Source organism: Penicillium mononematosum (assembly GCF_028829835.1).
Source record: "Penicillium mononematosum strain IBT 11891 chromosome Unknown utg000002l:1.0-8112719.0:1.0-8118358.0, whole genome shotgun sequence".
Taxonomy (NCBI): domain Eukaryota; kingdom Fungi; phylum Ascomycota; class Eurotiomycetes; order Eurotiales; family Aspergillaceae; genus Penicillium; species Penicillium mononematosum.
In genome coordinates, this window is record NW_026643272.1 from 3,061,158 (window position 1) to 3,085,253 (window position 24,096).

At 48.0% G+C, this 24,096-nt stretch overlaps 10 protein-coding genes across 10 annotated transcripts; 7 read left to right on the plus strand and 3 right to left on the minus strand.

Annotated features, from left to right (window-relative positions):
* Positions 1-470: 470 nt before the first annotated feature.
* On the minus strand, positions 471-1,796 carry N7519_002938 (FAD-binding oxidoreductase; the record flags this gene model as incomplete). Its single annotated transcript, XM_057289716.1, has 1 exon — positions 471-1,796. The coding sequence occupies one exon, from the start codon at positions 1,794-1,796 to the stop codon at positions 471-473; it is 1,326 nt and encodes a 441-aa protein (XP_057150918.1).
* A 2,600-nt stretch (positions 1,797-4,396) lies between these two features.
* On the plus strand, positions 4,397-5,020 carry N7519_002939 (uncharacterized protein; the record flags this gene model as incomplete). Its single annotated transcript, XM_057289717.1, has 1 exon — positions 4,397-5,020. One exon carries the CDS (start codon positions 4,397-4,399, stop codon positions 5,018-5,020), a length of 624 nt encoding a protein of 207 aa, XP_057150919.1.
* A 441-nt stretch (positions 5,021-5,461) lies between these two features.
* N7519_002940 (uncharacterized protein) lies at positions 5,462-6,894 on the plus strand (the record flags this gene model as incomplete). Its single annotated transcript, XM_057289718.1, has 2 exons — positions 5,462-6,262; positions 6,376-6,894. The coding sequence occupies 2 exons, from the start codon at positions 5,462-5,464 to the stop codon at positions 6,892-6,894; spliced, it is 1,320 nt and encodes a 439-aa protein (XP_057150920.1).
* Positions 6,895-7,991: 1,097 nt separating this feature from the next.
* Positions 7,992-9,699, plus strand: N7519_002941 (uncharacterized protein; the record flags this gene model as incomplete). Its single annotated transcript, XM_057289719.1, has 3 exons — positions 7,992-8,215; positions 8,267-9,235; positions 9,288-9,699. 3 exons carry the CDS (start codon positions 7,992-7,994, stop codon positions 9,697-9,699), a joined length of 1,605 nt encoding a protein of 534 aa, XP_057150921.1.
* Positions 9,700-10,167: 468 nt separating this feature from the next.
* Positions 10,168-12,027, plus strand: N7519_002942 (Zn(II)2Cys6 transcription factor; the record flags this gene model as incomplete). Its single annotated transcript, XM_057289720.1, has 4 exons — positions 10,168-10,936; positions 10,991-11,076; positions 11,130-11,419; positions 11,472-12,027. The coding sequence occupies 4 exons, from the start codon at positions 10,168-10,170 to the stop codon at positions 12,025-12,027; spliced, it is 1,701 nt and encodes a 566-aa protein (XP_057150922.1).
* A 141-nt stretch (positions 12,028-12,168) lies between these two features.
* N7519_002943 (cupin domain-containing protein) lies at positions 12,169-12,611 on the minus strand (the record flags this gene model as incomplete). The annotated part of the gene is made up of 2 exons (XM_057289721.1): positions 12,169-12,514; positions 12,586-12,611. The coding sequence occupies 2 exons, from the start codon at positions 12,609-12,611 to the stop codon at positions 12,169-12,171; spliced, it is 372 nt and encodes a 123-aa protein (XP_057150923.1).
* A 1,413-nt stretch (positions 12,612-14,024) lies between these two features.
* On the plus strand, positions 14,025-14,723 carry N7519_002944 (HPP family protein; the record flags this gene model as incomplete). The annotated part of the gene is made up of 2 exons (XM_057289722.1): positions 14,025-14,237; positions 14,289-14,723. The coding sequence occupies 2 exons, from the start codon at positions 14,025-14,027 to the stop codon at positions 14,721-14,723; spliced, it is 648 nt and encodes a 215-aa protein (XP_057150924.1).
* Positions 14,724-15,680: 957 nt separating this feature from the next.
* N7519_002945 (uncharacterized protein) lies at positions 15,681-15,987 on the plus strand (the record flags this gene model as incomplete). Its single annotated transcript, XM_057289723.1, has 2 exons — positions 15,681-15,797; positions 15,850-15,987. The coding sequence occupies 2 exons, from the start codon at positions 15,681-15,683 to the stop codon at positions 15,985-15,987; spliced, it is 255 nt and encodes an 84-aa protein (XP_057150925.1).
* A 758-nt stretch (positions 15,988-16,745) lies between these two features.
* Positions 16,746-17,644, minus strand: N7519_002946 (palmitoyltransferase YKT6; the record flags this gene model as incomplete). Its single annotated transcript, XM_057289724.1, has 6 exons — positions 16,746-16,781; positions 16,836-16,928; positions 16,979-17,348; positions 17,413-17,436; positions 17,491-17,549; positions 17,624-17,644. 6 exons carry the CDS (start codon positions 17,642-17,644, stop codon positions 16,746-16,748), a joined length of 603 nt encoding a protein of 200 aa, XP_057150926.1.
* Positions 17,645-18,060: 416 nt separating this feature from the next.
* N7519_002947 (RNA helicase SLH1) lies at positions 18,061-24,090 on the plus strand (the record flags this gene model as incomplete). Its single annotated transcript, XM_057289725.1, has 1 exon — positions 18,061-24,090. One exon carries the CDS (start codon positions 18,061-18,063, stop codon positions 24,088-24,090), a length of 6,030 nt encoding a protein of 2,009 aa, XP_057150927.1.
* Between the last annotated feature and the right edge of the window lie 6 nt (positions 24,091-24,096).

The following is a 24,096-nucleotide window of genomic DNA, read 5'->3' on the forward strand; positions in this document are numbered from 1 at the left end:
TGTATGCTCTTTAAAAGCACTGATTTCCACTACACGATATCTTCAATTGGGATGGAAACTAGTAAATTGGCTAGGGAACGCGCTAACGGGTGTTTACGCCTAGTTGTTAATCACACTATTCCAACCAATGGTAAAAATGACTCTATAAATGGCATCAAATGTATCTCTGTTGCTAGTTAGGTTACACCTTGGCTTTTACCTAAGGGTACTTTGCATACGGAGCATAAGGAATGGTATTAAGGATATCAAAATCCCTGGTTGAGGGAATGAGATCATAGTGGTGCTGAGACCACAACATCGACATTTATGTGAGACAATCTGTCCAACAATACACATTGAATTTGGCTATGGTATGGATGAAACATTAGTATCTACTATTATATTGCGATGGCTATAAACAAGACCTTTCAAAGTCGAAGTAGTATACTGATAATTACCCGTAAATGGAAAAGTTGTAGAGACCACTGCCACTAGTCAAATGACCAACCCCCAGTCTTGTCAGCAAAGAAGTTGTCCGGATCATACTTCTTTTTGATCTCTTGCAATTTCCCATATGTAGAGAAGGTTGATAAGGGATTTTGATCATAGTTTGCGTCGTTGATAAACAACGGAAGACCTTCAGCATTGGTTGTCGACGCAACCATATCACGGAAGCTAGACTGTATGGCATCATAGTCTGGCTGGCTCATTCCCGGCAGTGTTGTGATCAAATAATTTAACCAGAACCATGGACCGTCGGGCATATCCATTGCATTTCCACCCTGCGCCTTGCTGGCGTCTGTCAAGCTTTTTGGGACAGGCTGGAAATCGAGGGAAAGGAGTAGATATTTGCCTTTGTTCGACTCGCCCCAGTTACGCCACACATCCAGGGCATTCTTGCACTCATCATTATCAGCATGGTGGACTCCAACACGGAAGATATTGTTCCCGCGTGAAGCCTCGGTGGCGATTGGAAGTGGCATATCGGCTACCTCGGGGTAGGACTTTAGACCAGTAGTGTCGAGGAGATGTGGGATGCTCGTGAAGTTTATGAACGCATCGCCTGCGTCAGGGCCATCGTAGACTAGGAACATGATAATGGCCTCGTCCAGGTTGAGATTCAAATCGGGGGTGGGTAGCTTCTCGTAAGTACCAATAATGCTAGCTTTGGGGTCGGTGTTGTATTGGATAAAGTTACTAATTGCCTCAACAACGGTATCCTTCTGGGGAAAGGCGTAGATGATATTGCCCGCGAAGAATTGCCCGATAGGGTAACTCTGGACCGTATATTTCGTTACAACACCATAGGCATTGCCTCCGCCACCACGGGACGCAAAGAACAGGTCTGGATTGGAAGTATTGGACGCTGTCACAATTCGACCATCAGGAAGTACAATTTCCAGCTCCCTGAATGAATCACAGGCCATGCCATATTGGGGAGAGAGATAGCTCATGCCACCACCCAGCGCGAGACCGGTTCCCACCCCGGAGAGTCGAGCTCCAACCACAGTGCGGTTATAATCCTCGAAGTAGTTGTATATGTCGCCAAATATACCACCTGGTCCGTATGTTGCAAGCGTGGTGTCTGGATCATACGATTTTTCCGAGAGGTTGCTCAAGTTAATGAGGACGCCTTTGTCGGTTGACGAAAAGAACTTGTTAGGGTTGTGGCCCCCTCCTCTGACTGCAAACCGGCTGCCAGATGCTTGAATGGCCTGAAGAGCCACAGAGACATCCTCTGAGGATGAAGGATAGACGACACAGGATGGCTTGTAGGCATCCTGGGGGGGTGCTCCAATACTCAGTGCTAGCGACATATTTCAAGCTAGTTTTGCCGGTGACGACTTTGGAAGATCCCAGTTGCGATGTTATATTGGAGCAAGCTGCCGGACCGGGATCAGTTGCCAATGAACCAACAGGCCCCAAAACGCCCACTAGGGCCAAGGCTAAGGATATCATGATTGATGTGCTAAATTGGGACAAAGCAGCAAACAGAATAAACAATTGGGTAGATTGCTGACAATAAAGAGCTAGATCTACTAACAAACCGAGCGCATTCTTATACTTCCTTTCATCTACGCGTGGTGATTCATACCAAAAACACCTCGGCATATCTATACGATGCGAATACGATAAACGGTAGAAATACGATGAATTCCGGCGATAAGCCTAAAAAAGTCTAGGAGACGGTGATCGTAATCTTTTTGGCATGTCGATCAACGGTCATTCTACCATATAGCCGGGATGCGGGGAAACATCCACGAGGAACAGGCCCAGTGATAAACACAAGGGTTGCCAGTTTATGGAAGAATTGTACAAATTGCGGTAAAGGATGCTGAAACTTCTATATTGACCTCGGCTGTGCAATCGAGTTCAAGTTGACTCCACAAAGCGGACATGTACGTATAATCCGGCCAAGGAGCATGATTGTTTTTGAGTAGGCGCATCGATAGTACTGGCTTGTTACCCTGGTAAGACAGAAATTATAGAATTAGGAGCAGCAAAGCCAGACCTTTAGGGATACAAAACATAGAGCATGTCCCATCAATCCGCTAGTCCTCTTATGAAGTGGCCTATGTCTCCAGTGTTGACGTTCGCCCCCCCTTGCACATGATGAAATTCCAAAGCCGAACCAACTTGAACGGTTAGATAATATATTCACTTGATTTAGCGGCTCTCGCCGTGATCGATTACTGCGGAATATCTAGGAGGAAACGGGCAAATAGAATGGTTTGCCCCTTCAATGCCGTACCTTTCCAGCCACCGATAGCTATATTACCCTAGGCCGACTTCCCCGTCTGTAGGTGGCTAGTTGTATGATATTCTCCCTTCTCAGACTCCTTCTGCCAGCTCTTCTCTCGCCTGTCAAACATAGTGGGCTACTCGCAGTACCCCTATCTCGCGGTTTATCGTCGTCAATATATATCAGGGAAGGCATACAGCTTCAATCTTGGAATAATGCAAGTATCTTCCTGATCTACGTGGTAATCTGCTAGCTGTCACATCGAAGATTTTGCTGTTGGATTTTAGCGTTGCAAGCAATGTGCCTTGCTGCACAAAAATCATTGACGACGCGTATTCCAGATGCCTTCCGCCATCATTGGAATCCATGCCGATATATCATCTATAGCGTTGATCTCAACAGAAACCAGGCTGTAGTAATGCCAGCTAGATCACCATCGTGCAAATATACTGAACCATCTTGTCTCATTGAGATGATTGCTATCTCAGCACTTCGGAGGCTCGCGGTCTCATCACTACACCGCTCACAGTATGGGACAGACTTACCACGTCGGAGCCCAAAGTTCCCGACCTTAATCTCAAATTCAGGGGCGAGAGCGACTGGCAAGTCTAGAACCGGCATACGGAGCTGAGTCACAATGCTAAGATAGGGCTTCTCACACTAAAAGTTTCTGACTAGGGCTGAATGTCACACCAACGGTCGCGAATGATGGAGAGACGGCGACCGCAGTGAAAAGTCGCGATAATGCTCAGTCAGACTGATCTAACGAAGCGCCGTTATCCTCGCATATATTACAGCATTATCATGACTTCCAAGGTTGTCTACACTTGCCCGTGAATTGCAAATTCTGGAACCAGCGATGATGTAGTCACCATGATGACAAGAGGCATGGCTGGGATTCCCGAGAAGAATAATAAGCCAGCTTATCCAGTTCGCTAGATCCTTTTGCGGTAGGAGACGCGACATAGCCCTGGAGATTGTCAGACTGTTGACCAAGCAATGGGTTTGTGGAGTTGAGGCTGAGCCAGAAATGCGCTAACCCGAATATAGTATGCACCGCGTGCTTGAGCAGATGCGATTGGTCAATTATTCCTTCGAGTGAATTATCCCTAACTCTTATTTTTCCATAAGGCGCGTGGGTCTGATTATCGAAATTATTTTGCACTGCCCTACGACAAGAGATGGATAGGAAAGCAATGCGAACTGAGATGACATTGGAACAGTTAAATAGCAGACAATGCCCCATGGGTTGAGGATAATACAAGCATCAGTCAATCTCTGTTTTCCTCTTGATTTCAATACCCTTCATTCTCACTCGCGATTATGGCCATCGATTATCGACATGGGATCTCGATCCTAGAGATCATTGTCTACTCTCCAGCCCTCTTCATTTCTATCTGGATGGCGTTCTATCATGGTTTCAAAAGGAGCTCGGGCTGGTTTTTTTTAATCCTATTTTCTCTTGCCCGCATTGTTGGCGCAGCATGCTATTTGGCCACAATTCAATATCCTTCCAATGTTAATCTATACATTACCTGGGCTGTCTGTACTTCACTCGGACTGTCGCCATTACTGTTGGCTTGCATTGGTCTTTTATCACGAGCGTGAGCAGCACCTTTACTCGTGGAGTTTGATGATTTGGAGCTAACGACATTTCTCAGAAATGATTCTATTATGCGAAAGACCGCCAAGCCTCTACCTCCGAAGGTATTCCGACTTGTTGGGCTATTTGCACTAGTGGGCGTGATCCTGAGCATCGTCGGCGCAACAAAAACCTCCAATATTGCCCATGGCCTTGTCACCACAGAATCGAAGGTTGGGCTCATCTTCTATCTCATTGCCTGGACCGGCGTGTTCGGACTTTTCTTCCTGATTTTGAAACGAACTCAAAGTATTGAGGACGGAGAACACCGCCTCCTCCTGGCTGTTGGAGTCTCTCTCCCCTTGATCTTCGTGCGATTAATCTACTCTTTCATCTACACCTTTGGTCAAAAGACCGAATTCAATATGCTGTCAGGAAATGTCACAATCCAGCTTGTGATGTCTATCCTAGAGGAGATTTTCGTTGTTCTTCTGTGCCTGGGTATCGGCCTTACACTTCAAGTACGACCCGCCGCGGAGTACACGCAACAATTCAGTGCCTCCAGCGAAGAAGAGAATTCATTGGAGTTGGAGAGTGGCCATCTACAGGGCCGAACCCGTGAAAAGCTACGAGCCAAAAGACCAAAGCATCGGGGTGGTCCCGTTACGAGACTCGTAATGTTTATTGTGGGTGAGGTCAATGACCGGAGGCAATGAATGATTAGATCGGGCATGGTTATATTTCTGATTGGAGCGCTGTGGTACACGGGTGTCAGAATTAGTGATTGGATTTGAATGGATGCATATAATATTTAGAATACAGAGAATGAATGTTCATTTTGACACCTATATGCCATAGTGTAGATTGACCATCTATTAGAATTTCTACCTTGTGTAGAAGTGTAATTAGACCGCTGGTTACGAAGACTTCTCATTGTTTAGTCGAGAACTATGTTCCTGGTTGCTGTAAAATTGGCAAATATACTGATTATTTTCCATTTTCCATTTTCAACTTTCCATTTTATTGAGACTGAATATTGAAGATCGTGAAATGAAAATGTGTGACGTCAGTGACCAGATTAAGAGTCACATAAGAAGGCAACAACGTGAACGGAAAAAAAATACTCTGACCTCAACTCCACCCACTTCGTTTCTCCAATGGATCCCAACTCGGATCACCCCTTATTCATTGCCCAGGAGACTCTCTGCTTCTATCCAATCAGCACCATATACAACTCATGTCCGCGATATCTCTTCTACGCGCTTCTGCTGGCAACCTGTGTCACTCGATGGACAGGATGGGTCATGAATGTATTCCTAGGAACTGCAGCGGCGTACGCGGGAACTGCGGCAATCCAAGCCTTCATCATGGTTTCTAGTCACCAACCACCGCAAGATCCTGGACCTGTCGCTATTCCGTACCTGCCCGCTAACTCCAGCCTGCGAAATGATTTCCCTTCTTTGGTAACTGAAACAGACCATGTCATGATCTCTCCAGCATCACTTGAGCTTGACTCTGATGCTGTTCTTGCTATCGTTATCACTGGTTATCTCGTCTTTCTGCCGCTCCAATGCTGGTCCCGCATCCTAACCCACGATCGAGCAAGGAACCTCCTTTTTTATCTTTGGCATGCTCTCATGCTGGCTGGCTCCATATGTGCCCTCGTATATGCCACGAGAATACCCAAAACACCACCCCAGTACATGTTTTGCTTTCCTGATCTCCCGCCTTTCAACGACACATCAAATGACGGCTGGCAAGCCTCATGGAGAACATCCACGTGGAACAACAGCGTGTGGGATACATTTTTGAACATATCGCTATGGAATCAACTAGGAGATATCTGCTTCAACCCCTGTTTTAATTCAACCCAAATTTTACGGAAACCAGACTCATTGCATTCAGCCACCTCAGAGGGAGACTTCGGAGTTGCTACCTCCCATAGCTTTTGGAGAAAGGTCCTTTACTCGCATCGATATATCTACAGTCTCATCATTCTCTGTCTGATCCTTAATTGCCTCCTCTTGGCTTATCGATTCCTCCTTACCGATCACGGATCCCATCTGCGCAGATCGTGGTCATCTGGAAAGAACGAAAGACTATTTGGAAAAGCTTCAAAGATGAAGTTTGTGGTGCCACGAGGCTACTAAGCAACCCGGGTGACAATGGGGAAGAAGCAGGACCGACAAATGAGAAGACCCCTGTCTGGCGCCGAATGCGACACATACTCAGCCGCCGGTTCCTCAGGTCCTTTCTCCATGTGCTTGTTGATGCTGCGATCCTCTTCGGAATACTCTTCAGCATGATAGTCAGTCCGTTCACAATAGTTGCCTTCGTCGTTTGGATAGAGATCCAAATCTCCAACGATGGACCGTCAGAGGAGACTCCGAGCCAGGTTGGTCAGTGGGCGTACCCTACATCACTAGCACTGCTTGTGATTTCAGCTGCAATTTTGAAGCTCAAATATCGACTCGCTTCATCGGTTGAGTTGGAACGTGAGATTTCTGCATTAAAACAACATTTGGAGGATTTAGAGAAAATGAAGGAGGCAAGATCGGGGTCTGGGTCGGCCGATCAGACCAGCAAATAAGGCACTATTGACAGAGAACCTGGCAGTCAGTTATCCGGATGTACCTAGGTATTCGTCGTCATGAGCTAGCTTCCCTTCTGCAACCTATTTGGAACGAAGTTTCCCCCCTCAGCCATCTCCAAGAAACCAAGGTGTGAATAATATCCTTTGGGTCGTCTGACTTTCCATGCATTTATTGTCTTGCTTTCACTACGGCCAACCGACTATATCCTATACCTATTTTAGAATGGCCCTACTAAATTACCTGACAGATGCAAACCTGCAAGATCGCTGACATGAGAACTATAGGATTAGAGCGGAGAGTATTGATATGTGAAACAGGTAAACCAGGGAGTTCCGGATTATCGTGATCAGCGGAAATTGTGTTCAATAGCGGCCTACACATTCAGGCCAGGCCAGGCGTGGGCAGACAGCCCTAATTGATTCTGGGATTTTCACTAGACCAGACTGCATAAGGCGTAACGCAAGGCTCGGCTTCTTCCCAACGCTTCCCCCAGCCACTCGTTCACTCTTCTAGCGAGATGGTCTCGATCCCGAACGTCGAATCGCATTCTGGTAAGATCCACTGAAAGGTAGGATTGGTTTCAATACCATCGGCCCCTCTAACTGAAAGCCAAGGAGATCAAAGGTGAGCGTTGCAAACCCTTTAACAAGCTGTGAAAGTCTCGTGTATTGTGGCTTTTTCTATATATGTTGGAGATCCATGCACATGGTATAACAGCGGGAGGACCAGGTATTACCCCAGTTACGTCGAAGCGATGGTCTTCTTTTTCGAGTCGATCGCCTTGGCAGTCGTGCGGGGGACCAGCTCATACCCGAATAGGATCAAGACACCAACCAACTATCCCTGTTATTCGTGACACATTGAGGTCAGTGCTTGAAAATCCTCAAAAACAAGACATTCGGTTCGAGGATGTTGTTCCGTTGGCATATGGCACGAGATCTGGGTGAGTGATTATACCTTTCCCCCCTTTTTAAGGTTACTATACGGGTTTCTTTGTTCTGCCATATTGTAGGGGTCATACATCCCTAGCTTTAAGACAAAGAAATTTCCCCCTCGTCATCCCCCTTGTCATTACTACAAGCACCTATACGATATGAACCTCGCAGAGACACAAACCACCAAAGGGTTCAATGAGCATGGCGCTGATGTCGTTGATGGCATTGATGGAAGCAGAAAGCCATCACACATACCACTTCGGCAATCGATCAGGAAATTCCCCAGAATCGTGGGCTATTGCCTGGCGCTAAGCTCGGCAATTCTTCTCTACGGATATGACCTTGTCATCGTAGGGACGGTGGCTGCGATGCCTCAATTCCAGTAAATAAAACCCCGCAAAATAATAGGATGGGTCGCTGCTGACACGGAAAGACTTGTTTTTGGCCAGGAACTCGACGGAAAGCACATCATCCCTTCCATGTGGCTTTCCCTTTGGAACGTCTCCAGTTGCATTGGCTTGATGTTAGGCTCCATTCTCGGTGGTTACTACCAAGATCGTCGTGGGCGTCGGATTACGCTCGCTATAGGCAGTTTCTTATCCACCATTGCGGTTGCAATATGCTACATTTCAGATCTACCGGACGGAATGGAAACTCGCCGAGGGGTATTCTTCGCCGGTAAACTCTTCCAGGGGATTTGTATCGGCATTCTTCTGTGTGTTACACAGACGTACATGTCCGAGGTACTCCCTGTTGTTCTCCGAGGACCGATCATTGCATTCTATCCGATCTTCACACTTCTTGGACAACTAGTCGGGTCGATCGTGGTTTATACTTCGCTCAAGCATACAGGCGCACAATCATACCGGATTTGCTTTGCGTCGCAATGGCCGTTCTCGGCTGTCCCTTTTGTCCTAGCGGCGTTCTTACCAGAGAGTCCAACCTGGCTTTTGAGAAAGGGACGGACAGACAAGGCTCTCAACGCACAGAGAATGCTTGATACAACCCATGTAAACTCGCAAGCTGTAATCAACGAGTTACAGGCGTCAATTTTAGCAGAGGACGAGGAGAGTGCAACTCATGGATACGCCGATTGTTTCAGGGGAGTCAACATGCGCCGAACATTGGTTGTGGCTTTTGCAAACGTGATACCCCAGATGTTCGGACTGCAGCTCCTGGCAAATGCCTCCTACTTTATGCAGATCGTGGGTATGGGTGCATCTAATAGCTTGGTATTCTTGATTTTGGGTATCGGGCTGGGCCTGATTGCAAATTTTGTCAGTTTATGGTCGCTGAATGCCTTTGGAAGAAGATTCCTCATTCTACTCACTCTGGGTATTGTTACGGTTCTATGGTTCGCCATAGGAATAGCAGGGATCTTCGAGGGAACCGTGACAATTTGGTAAGTCACCATATCGGACATGTAGGATGATGAGCTAACTTGGCACCACTAGGTACACAGCAGTTAGCATGATGATTATCACTATGGTTTCTGGTCTTGGGTCGTGGCCTGCGTCTCATGTGGTTGCCGCCGAAGCGTCCTCACTACAACTCCGAGCCAAGACCCAAGGTATTGGGTGGTTTACTAGCGGTATTGGAACTGCAGTATTTGCCATCATCTTGCCGTATATCTACAACATAGATCAAGGGAACCTGAGGGCAAAAACAGGGTTCGTGATGGCGGGATTCGCCGCAGTTGCCGTCATTGTAGTGTGGCTGGCTATCCCGGAGATGAAAGGGCGGACGCCAATGGAGATTGATCGCATGTTCTCCTTGAGATTACGGACTCGCGCATTCAAAGATTGGCATAGTGATGTGACTCTTGGGAGCGAAGCAGAAGATTCTCATCCGTCCGCGAAAGCATGATTGTTCTTTCTACACGATTGTTGAAGAAATGAGACGGGACCAGAAGAAACTGCAGTGAGATACCAAAACACCAATATCACTTGCTTTTTAGGGCGCTCCGAATTGGAGACAGAATATTATGATCGACTTGGTAACCAAATTTATGTTCGCTCTCTCTATTTCCGATTCTGACTGGGCGACACTGGACTAAATATATAACGGGGCCTAATATTATGGCCAACTGCTATATTTGACTTCATGTACTTATCTGCCTGGCGCTGTCACTGGTAACTATTTTAACCACCCCCGGTGCCGAGAGTCACGCGCCCCCGAGTTAGAGTCCTCCAGGGGTGGCCCTGGGGGGCCCGACCCTGGGGTCCCTGGGGTCGGTGTGACCTGACTAATCTGATATGGACGGGCAGCGGGCACCCACGGCAGGATATGACTCTGGTTTCCTTCCTCACTACACTATCCTTATCATATTCCCACATGTCAGATACAGTCAGAAGCAAACCTGCCAAGCGTGGAACACGGAATTCCCTTTCGTGCTCACAATGTCGCTATAAACATATTCGCTGCGACGGCCGCAAGCCCGTATGCTCACGCTGCGCCACAAATACAGTACAATGTGTTTATCCTGTATCACGCCGACGTGGAAATCCAAAATCAAGGAAAGCCCCGCTGTCGCCTGTCAGAGATCTATATGAGACCTCTATTGACTCATCACTACAAACTTCCACTGTCGGTTCTTCCTCTTCTGTCACCACCAACGGGGATATAATATCTTCTTCCAACTCAGCTTTCTCATTTCTGAGTTTATATTATGAGTTCTTTCATGCGGCTCATCCTTGTGCCTTGCCTTTCGAAAATTTCAAGACTCGTCTCAACGAAGCGAAAATTCAGCCTCTCCTTCGAGTGATGTGCTATGTCGGGTCTTTTTTCGATACATCCTGTCCATCTCATATTTTGGACTCATGGGCCCAACGTGCTCAGGACTCAGTGGCCGAAATCCGGTCATCAATCCAGCCTCTCACGCCATTTGACATTCAAGCCGTCTTACTTTATTCCATCGCTGTCTACTGGTGCAATAAAACAGAAAGTGGCGTGGAGCTCCTTGACGAAGCGATTCGCATGGCAGTATCCCTTGGGATGAACAAAAAGGAATTCGCCCAGATCTACTTGGAAGCCGATTCCGTACTAGCGGAAAGTTGCCGCCGCACTTGGTGGGTGATGTATATCACCGATGCCCACATTGCTGGTATGGCGCATAAACATGATCATTGCCCCCAAGTTACGACTCTGATGACCGCAGGATCTACCCATATGTATCCGTTCCGAACGAGCAGCATTGAAATCACTACCGACCTTCCTTGTGAAGAAGAACAGTATGAAAGAGGGGTATGGCAATCGCGTTATTCGCTCCTAAAGTATAGCGCTTACCTTCTTATAAGGCCATTCCATCTCCACGATCCCTAGAAGATTACGAGAATAGGGAGTTTCTTGGCGAAGATGAAACCGATTTTTCGTCCTACGCGGAGCTTATTGGCTTGACCCGCGGGATTGATCGGGCCTTGTCTCCAGGCAATACCACAGATAATCAGGTATATACCACAATGGCTGCTAGCTCTGATACTAGCGTTCGAGCATGGTGCTCTCTTCTCTCTCCGAACAAGAGGCAATTAATTCGTCCCGATGGGTCATTTGACGAGGTGATGTTCAAAGCATTCTTCATTATGCACACGTGAGATTTGTAACTTCATTGGCTGTTGTCCATTTGTCTAATCCAAGCCTAGATTTGCCGTTGAAATACATCGGCCGCTGTCAGCGTTGACTCACAGCGCAATCGAATCCGTTTCGCACTGTGCTCCATTGGCCCCGTCGGAACAACTAAAATGCAATAATTCAGAGGAACGTGATCTACATACTGTCAAATGCACCCGGGCTATCAATAGCATTGATGAACTGTTGACTCTACCAACTGACATGAAGACCCATTCCCCCTTCATCATTTGTATGATTGCCAATGTGACCATTGCACATCTATCGGCGTGCAGGTTTATCTATTTTGGGGATCGGCTAGCGAAAAGCCGTGAGAAGATTCGGTTGGCTATGGGCACTTTGAAGCGTTTAAGTGAGCACTGGAAGCTGGCAAAACGAACTTACCGTGAGATTGGAATTGTCGCCCGAGAATTGTTATTTCTCGCAAAAGATCCTCCGGCTAGTTTGGGTGCTGTTGACCCGTCCCTTTCAGATCCAATTCCGCCTGCATTCCCGACATTAGACATGTTGAATTTTGACTTCTGTGCCTTTTTTGATGCGGATGCTCCTGGTCTAACTGGAATGAATTAATTTACTTACAATTGCTCCCGCGGGGGTTACCCTTTAATAATAAAATCTATACAGATTTTACTCCCCTGATTATATGCTTATATTCATGGATTCTTCGACAGGTAATGTGCTATCGATCGCTACAATCCTCGGCTAGTCATATTACCGATACTCCTCGTCAATCTGGATAAGCGCCCCCATACCGTCCCTCTCAAACACTTCAGTGTCCGTCAGCATGGTAGCAATGAGCGTGGCGGGCTCGGTCTTGCTAGCATTATCGCTGATGCGATGATGACACCCAGGTGCTTCAAACCAGCTTCCACCCTCTTCAATCGTTTTCATAGGCTCTTCGTTCATTTTATTAAGGAGCGTTCCTTTAAGGACATAAGCGCCAACGTTCGCGCCCCCATGCCGATGGGGGGAGTTGATCCGTTGGGTGGAAATTCGATGCGCAGGCTGACGATAGTCTTGTTCGGGATGCCGACCAGCTTGTATGAGTAGGCAATCTCTAGCGAGGGCATCGGGCGGCTGTTTCTTTAATTAACTTCCAACTGCAACTTGGTTCGGTAATTTACTTACCTGGGGTCATAGGTCGGTTCCTGCATGTTGGAATTCTAATGGTTTCGAGCTTTTCTGGTTGTAGTGACGGAGACTTCGCGAAATTCTTCGGGGTTTATATAGAAGACAGGTCGGATAAAATGTAGTACAAGTTACTATTACTTCATCTCGCAACGAACAGTTTATTTCGTATAGCCTACTGGATTTCCCACATTATAGTAATGGACCAATACACTGTCCGATTGTAGGCTATAGGCTATCAACAGATAGCCTATCCGAATAGCGACAAACATGCGTTCGGATCCGAGAATTAATGTGGTTCCGCATAAGAAATACCCCTGGGATTAATTACTCTTGGTATAATTTACTCTCAAATCTCAACTTGCGTGCTGGGCATAGCCTAAGCAATTCATTCCCCACCAGACAGTTGATGAAATCTTACCAGTTGATGATACAGTCTGAAGCTGTGATTTCAGTCAACATGTCCTTCTACCACACGACCACACGCAGCCGGTAAGCATATTCCAATGTCTCTTGCGTGTTCTGAACTGAGCAAGGGCAATCAAACACTAGTAGGCAGTCATCTTGCTGTTTAAGCATATCGAGGATCTGCTCTCGGCTGAAGCGTGCAGTTTCTAATGAAGAATGTGACTTCAGTGTGCAGGTAATAGCAATTCCCATTTTAACAATCATATTGCATAGACGTACTGTATAATTTGCCGCTAGAGATGCTCGGGAGACAACAATGGATCAAAGCCAAAGACTACCTCAATCATTAAATCAGTTACAAATATGGGAAATTTCACTAACTTCGTGTATATTCCCGCACATCGAGAACCCGTAAGAGATGCAATTATCGTAGACAGTGAGCTAACTTTCACATATGTTGCGAGGGAAATCATGAACCCTTTTGCGATGTTCCAAGTGAACAAGATAAAGTACACGGAGGGTCTTATCCAGACATCGGTGAGGCGAATTGGGCTTGAATTGGCAACGGTGATCGACTCCTGCATGCCAAGGCGCTAGGATGTCGCCGACTACGCAGAGGAAGAATAATAAGGTCCCCTACCAGATTCCCAACTCGGCCCGCGGAAATAGGTTGACTGGCCCGCTTGTGCATTTGTCGGAGGCAGCCGTCGGCTCGGATTTCTCGAACAACAGGGATTGGGGATCCCAATTTTGTCACTTTATGGGCATTTCCCCGGGATTTGGTAGAGAAGAGGTATTTGTTTACAAATCCCGGTCACCTACAAGTCCGATCCCTAGCGCCAGGAGTTTGCCGGGATCCGGGACAAGTGTCCTACGGTGATAATCATGGTCCTTATAGCCCTTCTTCGACGAAAGAAATGTGCATCGCATGACCCCTTGTTCATTTTCTGCTCGAGTCTTTTTCTCAATTTGCATCTTATCTGAATCCCAGATTCTGATTGTTTCTTATTTTCGTTCCCAAGAGTCTAATAATGATCTCCGAGAAAGAGTTCTTGGCTCGCTTTCCTCAGTCCATTAGCCACTGGCTGGGCTATCGTGAGAATGCACCAAAGCCTCCTCCGAAATATCTCGTCCACTTGTGGTCATTTATAGCCGCATTCTGTGGTCTAAGTGTGGTACAGGCTATATTCAATTACTCTTCCTACTTCATTGAACGTGGCGTGCCGGGTATCATTGCTTCTTACGTGCGTCTCCCTTTTTCCACGTGCACTTGTCAAATTCTCATTCACAAGCAGGGAGCATCAGCAGTCCTTGTGTACGGTGCTATTGAGAGCCCTCTAGCCCAGCCACGAGCACTAATCGGTGGTCATTTTTTGAGTGCTTTAGTGGGCATATGCGTCACGAAACTCTTCAGCTTAATACCCAATGAGGAAAAGTTCAATTCTTTGCGCTGGGTCGCCGCTTCGCTTTCATCCGCTGTTGCTGTTGTTGTTATGCAGGTCACCGAGACAACTCATCCTCCAGCCGGCGCCACGGCCCTCCTTCCAGCAGTGGACGAAGCTGTGTGGGCACTATCTTGGTATTATCTGCCAGTTGTATTACTTTTGTCGACTATGATCCTGGCTGTGGCTCTGATCATGAACAATATCCAACGCCGTTATCCCGTTTTCTGGATAAGTCCACCCGCTGCGAAGCCTGTACTTCCACAGGCTAGCAATTTGAAATCATAGATTTCAGGGGCCTGCTGGGTATGATACTGTGAACCATCCCTTGTTGTTATATGTAAAGGAAGCTCAGCGGGAATAGACATGCTGTGTTTCTTTGGGTGGATAGTCCAGCCCGGGTGGTAGTTCTATTTCTGACGAGTTTTAGGGGGCCAAGTATGACCCCCTGGAGTATGTTGGATTTACTATCGCCTAGGGATAAAAAGAAGTTGTATTCAACATATAACCTAGATATTTAGATAATTAATGGTCCAAGATAGCATTGCGGATAAGGAACCGTACTCCCTATAGGTTTTCTGGAAAACGTTTGCACCACAAGATCGTCGGCCTCGTCCCGACCCGCGAACGGATCGCCAAGCCATCGATCTACGAGGTAGGAGTTCAGATCTGAGATCTGTACAACACTAGTATCAATGAGTCATCTCCTCTTCAGCCTCAAATACCTAGCTAGGTACCTACGTAGGTAACGTCCAAGGTTACATATGTAGGTGGCTCTCTCCTATATAATCATTTCAACCACATAATTCAAGATTGTCTCGCTATAGAATTCGAAGACGGCGTGCGGAGGCTCCAGGTCCCAAGGTCTCTTTGTATACTAACTATACATGTTTGCTATCCATAATCTATGGATATCTCCCTTAGGTAGCTATAGAAATGGGATTGTGGTCCAGAAGCAATGGTGTTTCCGAAAGGAAGGCGCGTCACAAATTGTACAGAGGGGAGCCACCACAAACCTGAAAAGACCAGTACCTCAATATCTCTACTAGTACACGCTGCCTCCGCCTCTCCTTCCTCCTTCTCCGTCATCATCGTCATTCTTGTCAGGTATCTTTTCCAGCACATCAGACCCAAATCAGTCTAAGTGATCACAAGGGAGCACTCCCAACTGACGTCTTGACACGACCCAGGAAATGACGAGTCCGCTAATTGTGACATACCTTACATATATAGTAAGTTTTCACCATGTCTGCGGAAGATTACAAAGATATCCCACCGGGACGGTTTTGTCTACGGACTCGGCCGCTTCCGACCAGAGCCCTGTCCGATGGATCGAATCGAAGGTTCTCACCTTCGAAGCATGTTTGTACCCAAATTTTCACAAAGGGCAGAAAGCATTCAGGGATAATCTCAGTTTTGGCCGGTCCAGCTGAACCATTATGGGGTGCAGTTTGAAGAGAAGGACTTCTCTGGGAATGGACCTGGATTCATGGAGAAAGTTCTCCAAGAGGGAAAGTGCGACCACGTTCCCGGCCATATCCTGGAGCTCTAAAACCAAATGCATGTGGAATGGCTGGACCAGCCTACTCCCCGGCAGCTCTCAGCCCTGCCTAATGTATTCCGGGAAAATGTTGAAGGCAGCAAGCGATATCTCAGGTCTGAGCCACAAGAAGGCCCTGGGACGAAGACTCATACCCTTTTTATGGGCTGACATGCCGTTTCTGTAGAGAAGGCCGCCAGTGGGCACGTTGCTCAAGAGGAGAAGAGTCTTCAGGACGAAAAGGGCGAGCAAGGGGTAAGCGAGACAAGATGCATACGGACTATCTCGACGCGCTTCACTTGAAGGACCAAGTCAAAGTTACGATGCAACCTTCAGAGGGTGGAACGGCCCGAGGCCCCGTAATGCGAACCCGGGCCCAGGTGGCTAGGAACGCCACTTGTGCTTCACAGAGTCTTAGGCTCAGCTATACTTGATCACGATCTACGATCTACATATGTCGGTTATCTTTCATACTCTACGGTCCTTTGCCGTTGTGGTAGCCTGTAGTTGGCCATTTATTAGGACTTTCTCAGAATATGTCCAGTTCCTAAGATCCCCCCCGAGGTTTATGGCAAAAGACTTCACAGAAGAACAAAAACAGTCAAAGACATCCTCCTAATTGAGAGAACTTGACACAGATATATATAGTCATAGAAAGATGAGAGCAAATACAATAGCAAATAAATGCATCGTTTCAGCGTCTGATTACACAAGTTAAATCCAAGAACAAGGCGTCATAATCGAATACACCATGTACCGCTAATTCTGGTTCACATGACAACACAGCAAGAGTTCTGCTTCTTGGCCTAGGTTTGGTTGTGTTAGCACATTCAGACGAAGGCAACATTTGATTCACATACCTGGGTATAGAACATCTTGCTTTGAGCTGACAGCCCATCACTCTTCTGGACCAAGGAGTCAATCTTCTCACCGCGCTCCAGAACACTTTCGATCTGTAAACAGTTAGCACATGGAGTGAGCTCATACAAATATAAGAGCATACCGTCTTGTGAAGGACAATCTTGGTTTCGTCAAGCTCCTGCTGGATCTTCATGATGCTGTCGGCCTGGCTTGGGTCCTGGTACTTGACGATATATTCCTTCAGTTGCGGCAGGGGGCAGGCATTCTCACGCAAAGAGGGGTCGGAGAAGGCAGTACGTGGGTGTTTCGCAAGGAACTCGTCCACGATCTTGCCCAAAAGCTGGTGGGCCACTAAGGCAGGGTAGTCCCCGTCTGTCACAATAACACCGGCAACACCCTCTGTCCGTCCGTAGGCGTGGAATGTGTAGGCCTTCTCCTCAATATCCTGTCGTTGGCCTGGCTTTGTCTTCTCGGCCACGGTTCGGGTGAAGAGCATCAGAAATTCATCGTAGCTGTTGAGCGGGTGGCGGTTAGTGACCTAACCATATCGGACCAAGAGAGGATGTGTGAGCATACTTCTGACGAGTGAAGCGCGAAAAGCTATTAATAATTAGCGAGACGTTCCAGTGAGTTGCAGCGCGCATATGAAACTACCTGCTGAGGTCCTTTTCCCCGCATAGCTGGAGAGCTGGCTGCGTGTCGTTCCGGAAAACCTGCAAGATTTATAGATGATAAGTACCGTATCGAAGCCTATATTGAGTTAAATCCAAACTGCAATGAAACATACGCCCATATAAAGAATCTTCATGGTGACAGCGTGGTTGTCCGCCCGAGGACAAGGAGGCAAGTAGCTGTCGAGGGTAGTGGGGCGTCGGGTTGTAGTAGTTGCGTATCGAGAATTACTCTAGTGTCAAAAAAACCAGGCAACTTCTTTATCGTAGGAGGTCAGCTGTATGATCAGCTGAAGGGACAAAGCAGAGTGACAAGTGTTAAGCCTAAAACAGAGGCTCCTGAGTTGCCGATAACAATGATGCACTGGACCCTCCGCATTGTGGCCTGAGGCATGAGTAGCACACCGCTCTTGTCATGCGACCGACTGAGCCCTGCAGACCTGCCCTATAACTCCTTTTGGCCCAGCTTATCCCCTCATTCCCTACATTCTTTGTTGCTTGGCTTATCACTTCTTGGTCATTAGGTCAACTGAACAGTTATATCTGGTCAAAAATGGACAGCATCGCAGCTACCGAGTCGCAATGGCTGACGCAACTAGCAGCCATGCGCCAGGCTATTGCTGATCTGAAGCTCCCCCAACCCATTCCTCATGAATTGATCAGTTATGGAAGCGATATTGATCTAGACATTGACGACGACTACTCGTCTCCCGGAACAAATGATGATGTGTGGGATATCATCAGCTCTGACGATGAAACTTCGGATGACCTGGACGACTTGCATGGACTCGATGAACTTCATCTCGCGCCGGGGACCTCTTACAATCGGTTCTGGCTGGAAGACAAGTGTCAGGATTTGGCCATACGAAACTCAACTATGGATGCGACAGAGCTTGCTCAGCAAGTCATCGCCACTCTGGCTGCTGACAGCAACGACGAGGAGCTACAAATGTCTTTAGCCGAGGTTGTTGGATTCGATGACCTGGATCTGGTGATTGAGCTGATTGCACACCGAGGAGAAATTCTGTCGGACAAGGGACCCCGCTTGGAATCCCAGACAGATGGGCTCATGGCAGGCAGACTCCAAACGCGAGCAGAGAGAGAACATGCTCTGCGACAGCGCGACTTTGAACATAAGCATGCAGCCTTGATGCCGGCCCAGACACGATCGGAACCCTCCTACCCGCATGTTTTCAAGCAACACACCTCCGGAAATACACTTTCTGCTAATGGAAGGAAATATGGGCTGCCTCTGGGAAGCGAGCAGATCGAGGAACCGAAATACACTGAATTCGCGATTCCGGCGTCGAAGGTTGGAACACTTGGAAAGGGCCGGAAACTAGTGGAGATCGCTGAAATGGATGGCCTTTGTCGGGGTACTTTCAAGGGTTATAAAACCCTGAATCGTATGCAAAGCTTGCTCTACGATGTTGCATACAAAACAAACGAAAATATGCTTATTTGCGCGCCGACTGGTGCTGGTAAAACGGATGCCGCAATGTTGACTGTTCTCAATGCCGTGGGAAAGAACACATCTCCCAATCCGTTGGAAAACCCAGAAGCGACGGAGTTCACTGTTCAAGTTGACGATTTCAAGATCGTCTATGTTGCTCCCATGAAGGCTTTGGCTGCTGAGGTGACGGAGAAACTCGGAAAACGTTTAGCCTGGTTGGGGATCAAGGTCCGCGAACTGACCGGTGATATGCAGTTGACCAAGCGGGAGATCGTTGAAACCCAGATCATCGTTACTACCCCTGAGAAATGGGATGTCGTAACGCGGAAAAGCACCGGAGACACAGAGCTTGTTCAGAAAGTCCGCCTTCTGATTATTGACGAAGTCCACATGTTGCACGATGAGCGAGGAGCGGTCATCGAATCCTTGGTCGCTCGAACCCAACGTCAGGTCGAAAGCACACAGTCACTAATTCGTATTATTGGCCTATCAGCCACCCTTCCGAACTATACCGATGTGGCGGACTTCTTGAAAGTGAACAAAATGGCCGGCATGTTCTTCTTCGATCAATCATTCCGACCCGTGCCTCTTGAGCAACACTTCATCGGCGTCAAAGGAAAGCCCGGCTCCAAACAGTCTCGTGACAACATTGACTCTGTTGCCTATGAGAAGGTTCGCGATATGATGGAGAGAGGCCACCAAGTCATGGTTTTCGTCCACTCCCGCAAAGATACCGTAATGACTGCCAGGATGCTTATGCAGTTAGCTGCAGAGGAGGGCCGGGAAGACTTATTCAGCTGTCATGACCATGAAAACTATTCCAACGCCCTTCGTGACATGAAACACGCGCGTGCGCGTGAATTGCGAGACCTCTTCGCCAGCGGATTTGGAACTCATCATGCCGGAATGACTCGAAGCGACCGAAATCTGATGGAGCGGATGTTCTCAGAAGGTCTAATCAAGGTACTGTGCTGTACAGCCACCCTAGCCTGGGGTGTCAACCTTCCCGCAGCCGCGGTTGTTATCAAAGGTACTCAGTTGTATAACCCCCAAGAGGGTAAATTCATTGATCTTAGCATTCTCGATGTTATGCAAATCTTTGGTCGTGCAGGTCGTCCACAATTCCAGGACACAGGTATTGGATTTATCTGTACTACCCATGACAAGTTGAACCACTACCTATCTGCTGTGACTGCGCAGCAGCCCATTGAGTCGCGCTTCTCTAGTCGACTTGTGGACAACTTGAATGCTGAAATCTCGCTTGGAACAGTCACCTCTGTTCCAGAGGCTGTACAATGGCTTGGCTACTCGTACCTCTATGTGCGCATGAAACGTGAGCCGAGAAACTATGGAATCGAGTTTGCCGAGTTACGCGATGACCCAATGTTGGTTCAAAGGCGGAGGCAGTTGATCTTGCAAGCAGCGCGGGTGCTACAAAAGAGTCAGATGATCATCTTCAACGACAAGACCGAAGATCTCAAGGCCAAGGATGTGGGCCGCATTGCGAGTCAATACTACGTATTGCAAACCAGTGTCGAGATTTTCAATGACATGATGCGTCCACGATCTGGTGAGGCAGATGTACTCAAGATGATCAGTATGAGTGGAGAATTCGACAACATCCAATCTAGGGACACCGAGTCGAAAGAGCTTCAGCGACTGCGCGATGAAGTTGCGCAGACTGAGGTTGCCGGAGGAAACGATACGCCGCATGCAAAGACAAACCTCTTGTTGCAAGCCTATATCTCTCGCGCCAAGATTGAGGACTTTGCTTTAGCCTCCGATACTGGATATGTTGCCCAAAACGCGGCACGTATCTGCCGTGCTCTCTTCATGATTGCGTTGAATCGTCGCTGGGGCTATCAATGCCAGGTTCTGTTGTCTCTTTGCAAGTCTATTGAGAAACAGATATGGCCCTTTGATCACCCTTTCCGTCAGTTCGACTTGCCCCAGCCGATTCTACGTAACCTCGACGAAAAGCTTCCAACTACCTCCATCGAGTCGATGAAAGAAATGGAGCCTGCGGAGATTGGCCAACTTGTTCATAACCACCGCATGGGTAACACATTGTCCAAGCTCCTGGACAGTTTCCCAACTCTGAGTGTTGAGACCGAGATTGCACCCCTTAACCGCGACGTGCTTCGTATTCGCCTTTCCATCTACCCCGAGTTCACCTGGAATGATCGTCACCACGGAGCATCCGAATCCTTCTGGGTCTGGGTTGAGAACTCGGAAACATCAGAAATCTATCATCACGAGTACTTCATCCTGAGCCGGAAGAAGCTTTACGCTGACCATGAGCTCAACTTCACTATTCCGCTGTCTGATCCCCTTCCCAGTCAAATCTACATTCGTGTGATTTCTGATCGCTGGCTGGGTGCTGAAACCGTTAGCCCAGTTTCTTTCCAGCACCTCATTCGACCGGACACTGAAAGCGTGTATACTGATCTACTCAATCTCCAGCCACTGCCTATATCGGCTCTCAAGAATCCCATTCTTGAGGAAATATATGGGCAGCGCTTCCAATTCTTCAATCCCATGCAAACACAGATCTTCCATCTCCTTTACCACACACCAGCCAACGTTCTCCTTGGTTCTCCAACTGGTAGTGGAAAGACCGTTGCAGCTGAGCTGGCAATGTGGTGGGCTTTCCGTGAGAAACCCGGCTCCAAGGTTGTCTACATTGCACCAATGAAGGCTTTGGTCCGTGAACGAGTTCAAGATTGGCGTAAGCGTCTCACCAGACAGATGGGTCTGAAGCTTGTTGAATTGACAGGTGACAATACACCTGACACACGTACTATTCGGGACGCCGATATCATTATCACCACACCTGAGAAATGGGACGGTATCTCACGTAGTTGGCAGACCCGTGACTACGTCAGGAAAGTGAGCCTCGTGATTATCGATGAAATTCACTTGCTCGGCGGTGATCGAGGTCCCATTTTGGAAATTATTGTTTCCCGAATGAACTATATCGCTTCTCAATCAAAAGGATCCGTTCGACTGATGGGCATGTCCACCGCCTGTGCCAATGCTTCTGATTTGGCCAACTGGCTTGGTGTCAAAGAAGGTCTATATAACTTCCGTCATTCAGTTCGCCCGGTCCCTCTTGAGATTTTCATCGATGGGTTCCCTGAACAGCGTGGTTTCTGTCCCTTGATGCAGTCAATGAATCGTCCAACTTTCCTCGCGATCAAGAATCACTCACCAGAGAAACCAGTTATTGTCTTCGTTGCTTCTCGCCGACAAACGCGCCTGACTGCTAAGGATTTGATCAATTACTGCGGTATGGAGGACAATCCTCGTCGATTTGTGAGAATGTCTGAAGATGATCTGGAGTTAAACCTCGCGCGGGTGAAAGATGACGCCTTAAGAGAAGCCCTGAACTTTGGTATTGGTTTGCATCATGCTGGTTTGGTTGAATCTGATCGTCAACTGGCGGAAGAACTATTTGCCAACAACAAGATCCAAGTTCTTGTGGCGACTAGCACGCTTGCTTGGGGTGTTAACCTTCCAGCACACCTTGTCGTGGTCAAAGGAACACAGTTCTTCGACGCTAAGATTGAAGGTTATAGGGACATGGACTTAACCGATGTTCTGCAAATGCTCGGTCGTGCCGGGCGCCCGCAGTTCGACACGTCCGGTATTGCACGCATCTTCACCCAGGACTCAAAGAAGGCTTTCTACAAGCACTTCCTCCACACCGGTTTCCCCGTCGAGTCGACGCTGCACAAGGTTCTCGACAACCATCTCGGTGCCGAGGTATCTGCTGGAACTATTGGAACGCAGCAAGATGCATTGGACTACTTGACTTGGACATTCTTCTTCCGTCGATTGCACAAGAACCCCTCATACTACGGCCTCGAGATATCTGCCGAGGAACAAAACACGATGGCAGCCCAGGCTACAGCTCAAGATTTCATGGTTGAATTGGTTGGAAAGTCGCTCAATGATCTCGCAGAATCGTCCTGTGTTCTTGTGGACTCGGCCACGGGGGAGGTCGACTCTACTCCCTTCGGCAAGATCATGAGTTACTACTACCTATCGCATAAGACGATCCGGTACCTCGTGTCCCATGCCAAACGTGATCCGACTTTCCAGGATGTTTTGAGCTGGATGTGTTCCGCAACCGAATTCGACGAACTGCCTGTCAGACACAATGAAGATCTGATAAATGCTGAGTTGGCCCAGAACTTGCCGCTATCTATTGACTGCATGGGCGATGCGCCCCTCTGGGACCCACATACCAAGGCATTCCTTCTCCTCCAGGCTTACATGTCGCGGATCGATCTTCCCATCACTGATTATGTTGGTGATCAGACATCTGTGCTCGATCAAGGCATTCGTATCATCCAGGCCTCAATCGATGTCATGGCTGAGCTCGGGTATATTCCTGCGTGTCAAATGCTCATGACTCTCCTCCAATGCATCAAGTCGGCGCGCTGGCCTGAAGACCACCCGTTGTCGATTCTGCCAGGCGTTCCGACTGACAAGCCACGCAGTGGTCTCCCTGGAACTCTGGTGTCGCTCTCGTCACAGCCTGCTGGTGCAGTTGCTGCTCTGGTCAAGAAATTAAACCTTCCATTTAACTTTACTCGCATTACGTCCCAGCTGCCTCAACTGTCGGTCTCAGTTGGGAGTGTTTCTGCTAAGGGCATTGAAGTGTCTATGACACGGCGTAACCCGCCCACGACCCCCGAATGCAAAGTCTATTCCCCTCGGTTCCCCAAACCACAAACTGAGGGCTTCTTCTTGATTGTTTGCAGTGCTCTGCCCAATGGCATGGATGGTGAATTACTTGGCCTGAAGCGTGTGTCTTGGCCACCAGTATCTAAGCGCAATGGCAATGGCAACGGCAAGGGTAAGGACAACCACGGTGCTGGTTCCAGTCGTGGAGGGCATGTCAGCGATAACAAGGGTGGCATGTTAACTGTTCGCTCCAATGTCAAATTCCCGGAAGCCATCCTCGCGAGCTCCACGAGTACCAGTACAGCTCGGGTGAATATCAGAGTCATCAGTGACTCATACGTTGGGATGGCATGGGCTGTCTCCAATGTGGAGGTTAATTTGGATACTGGCATCGAGACACAGACTGTGGCAGAGGCCAGTGTTCCTACCAAGGACTAGAAGCAA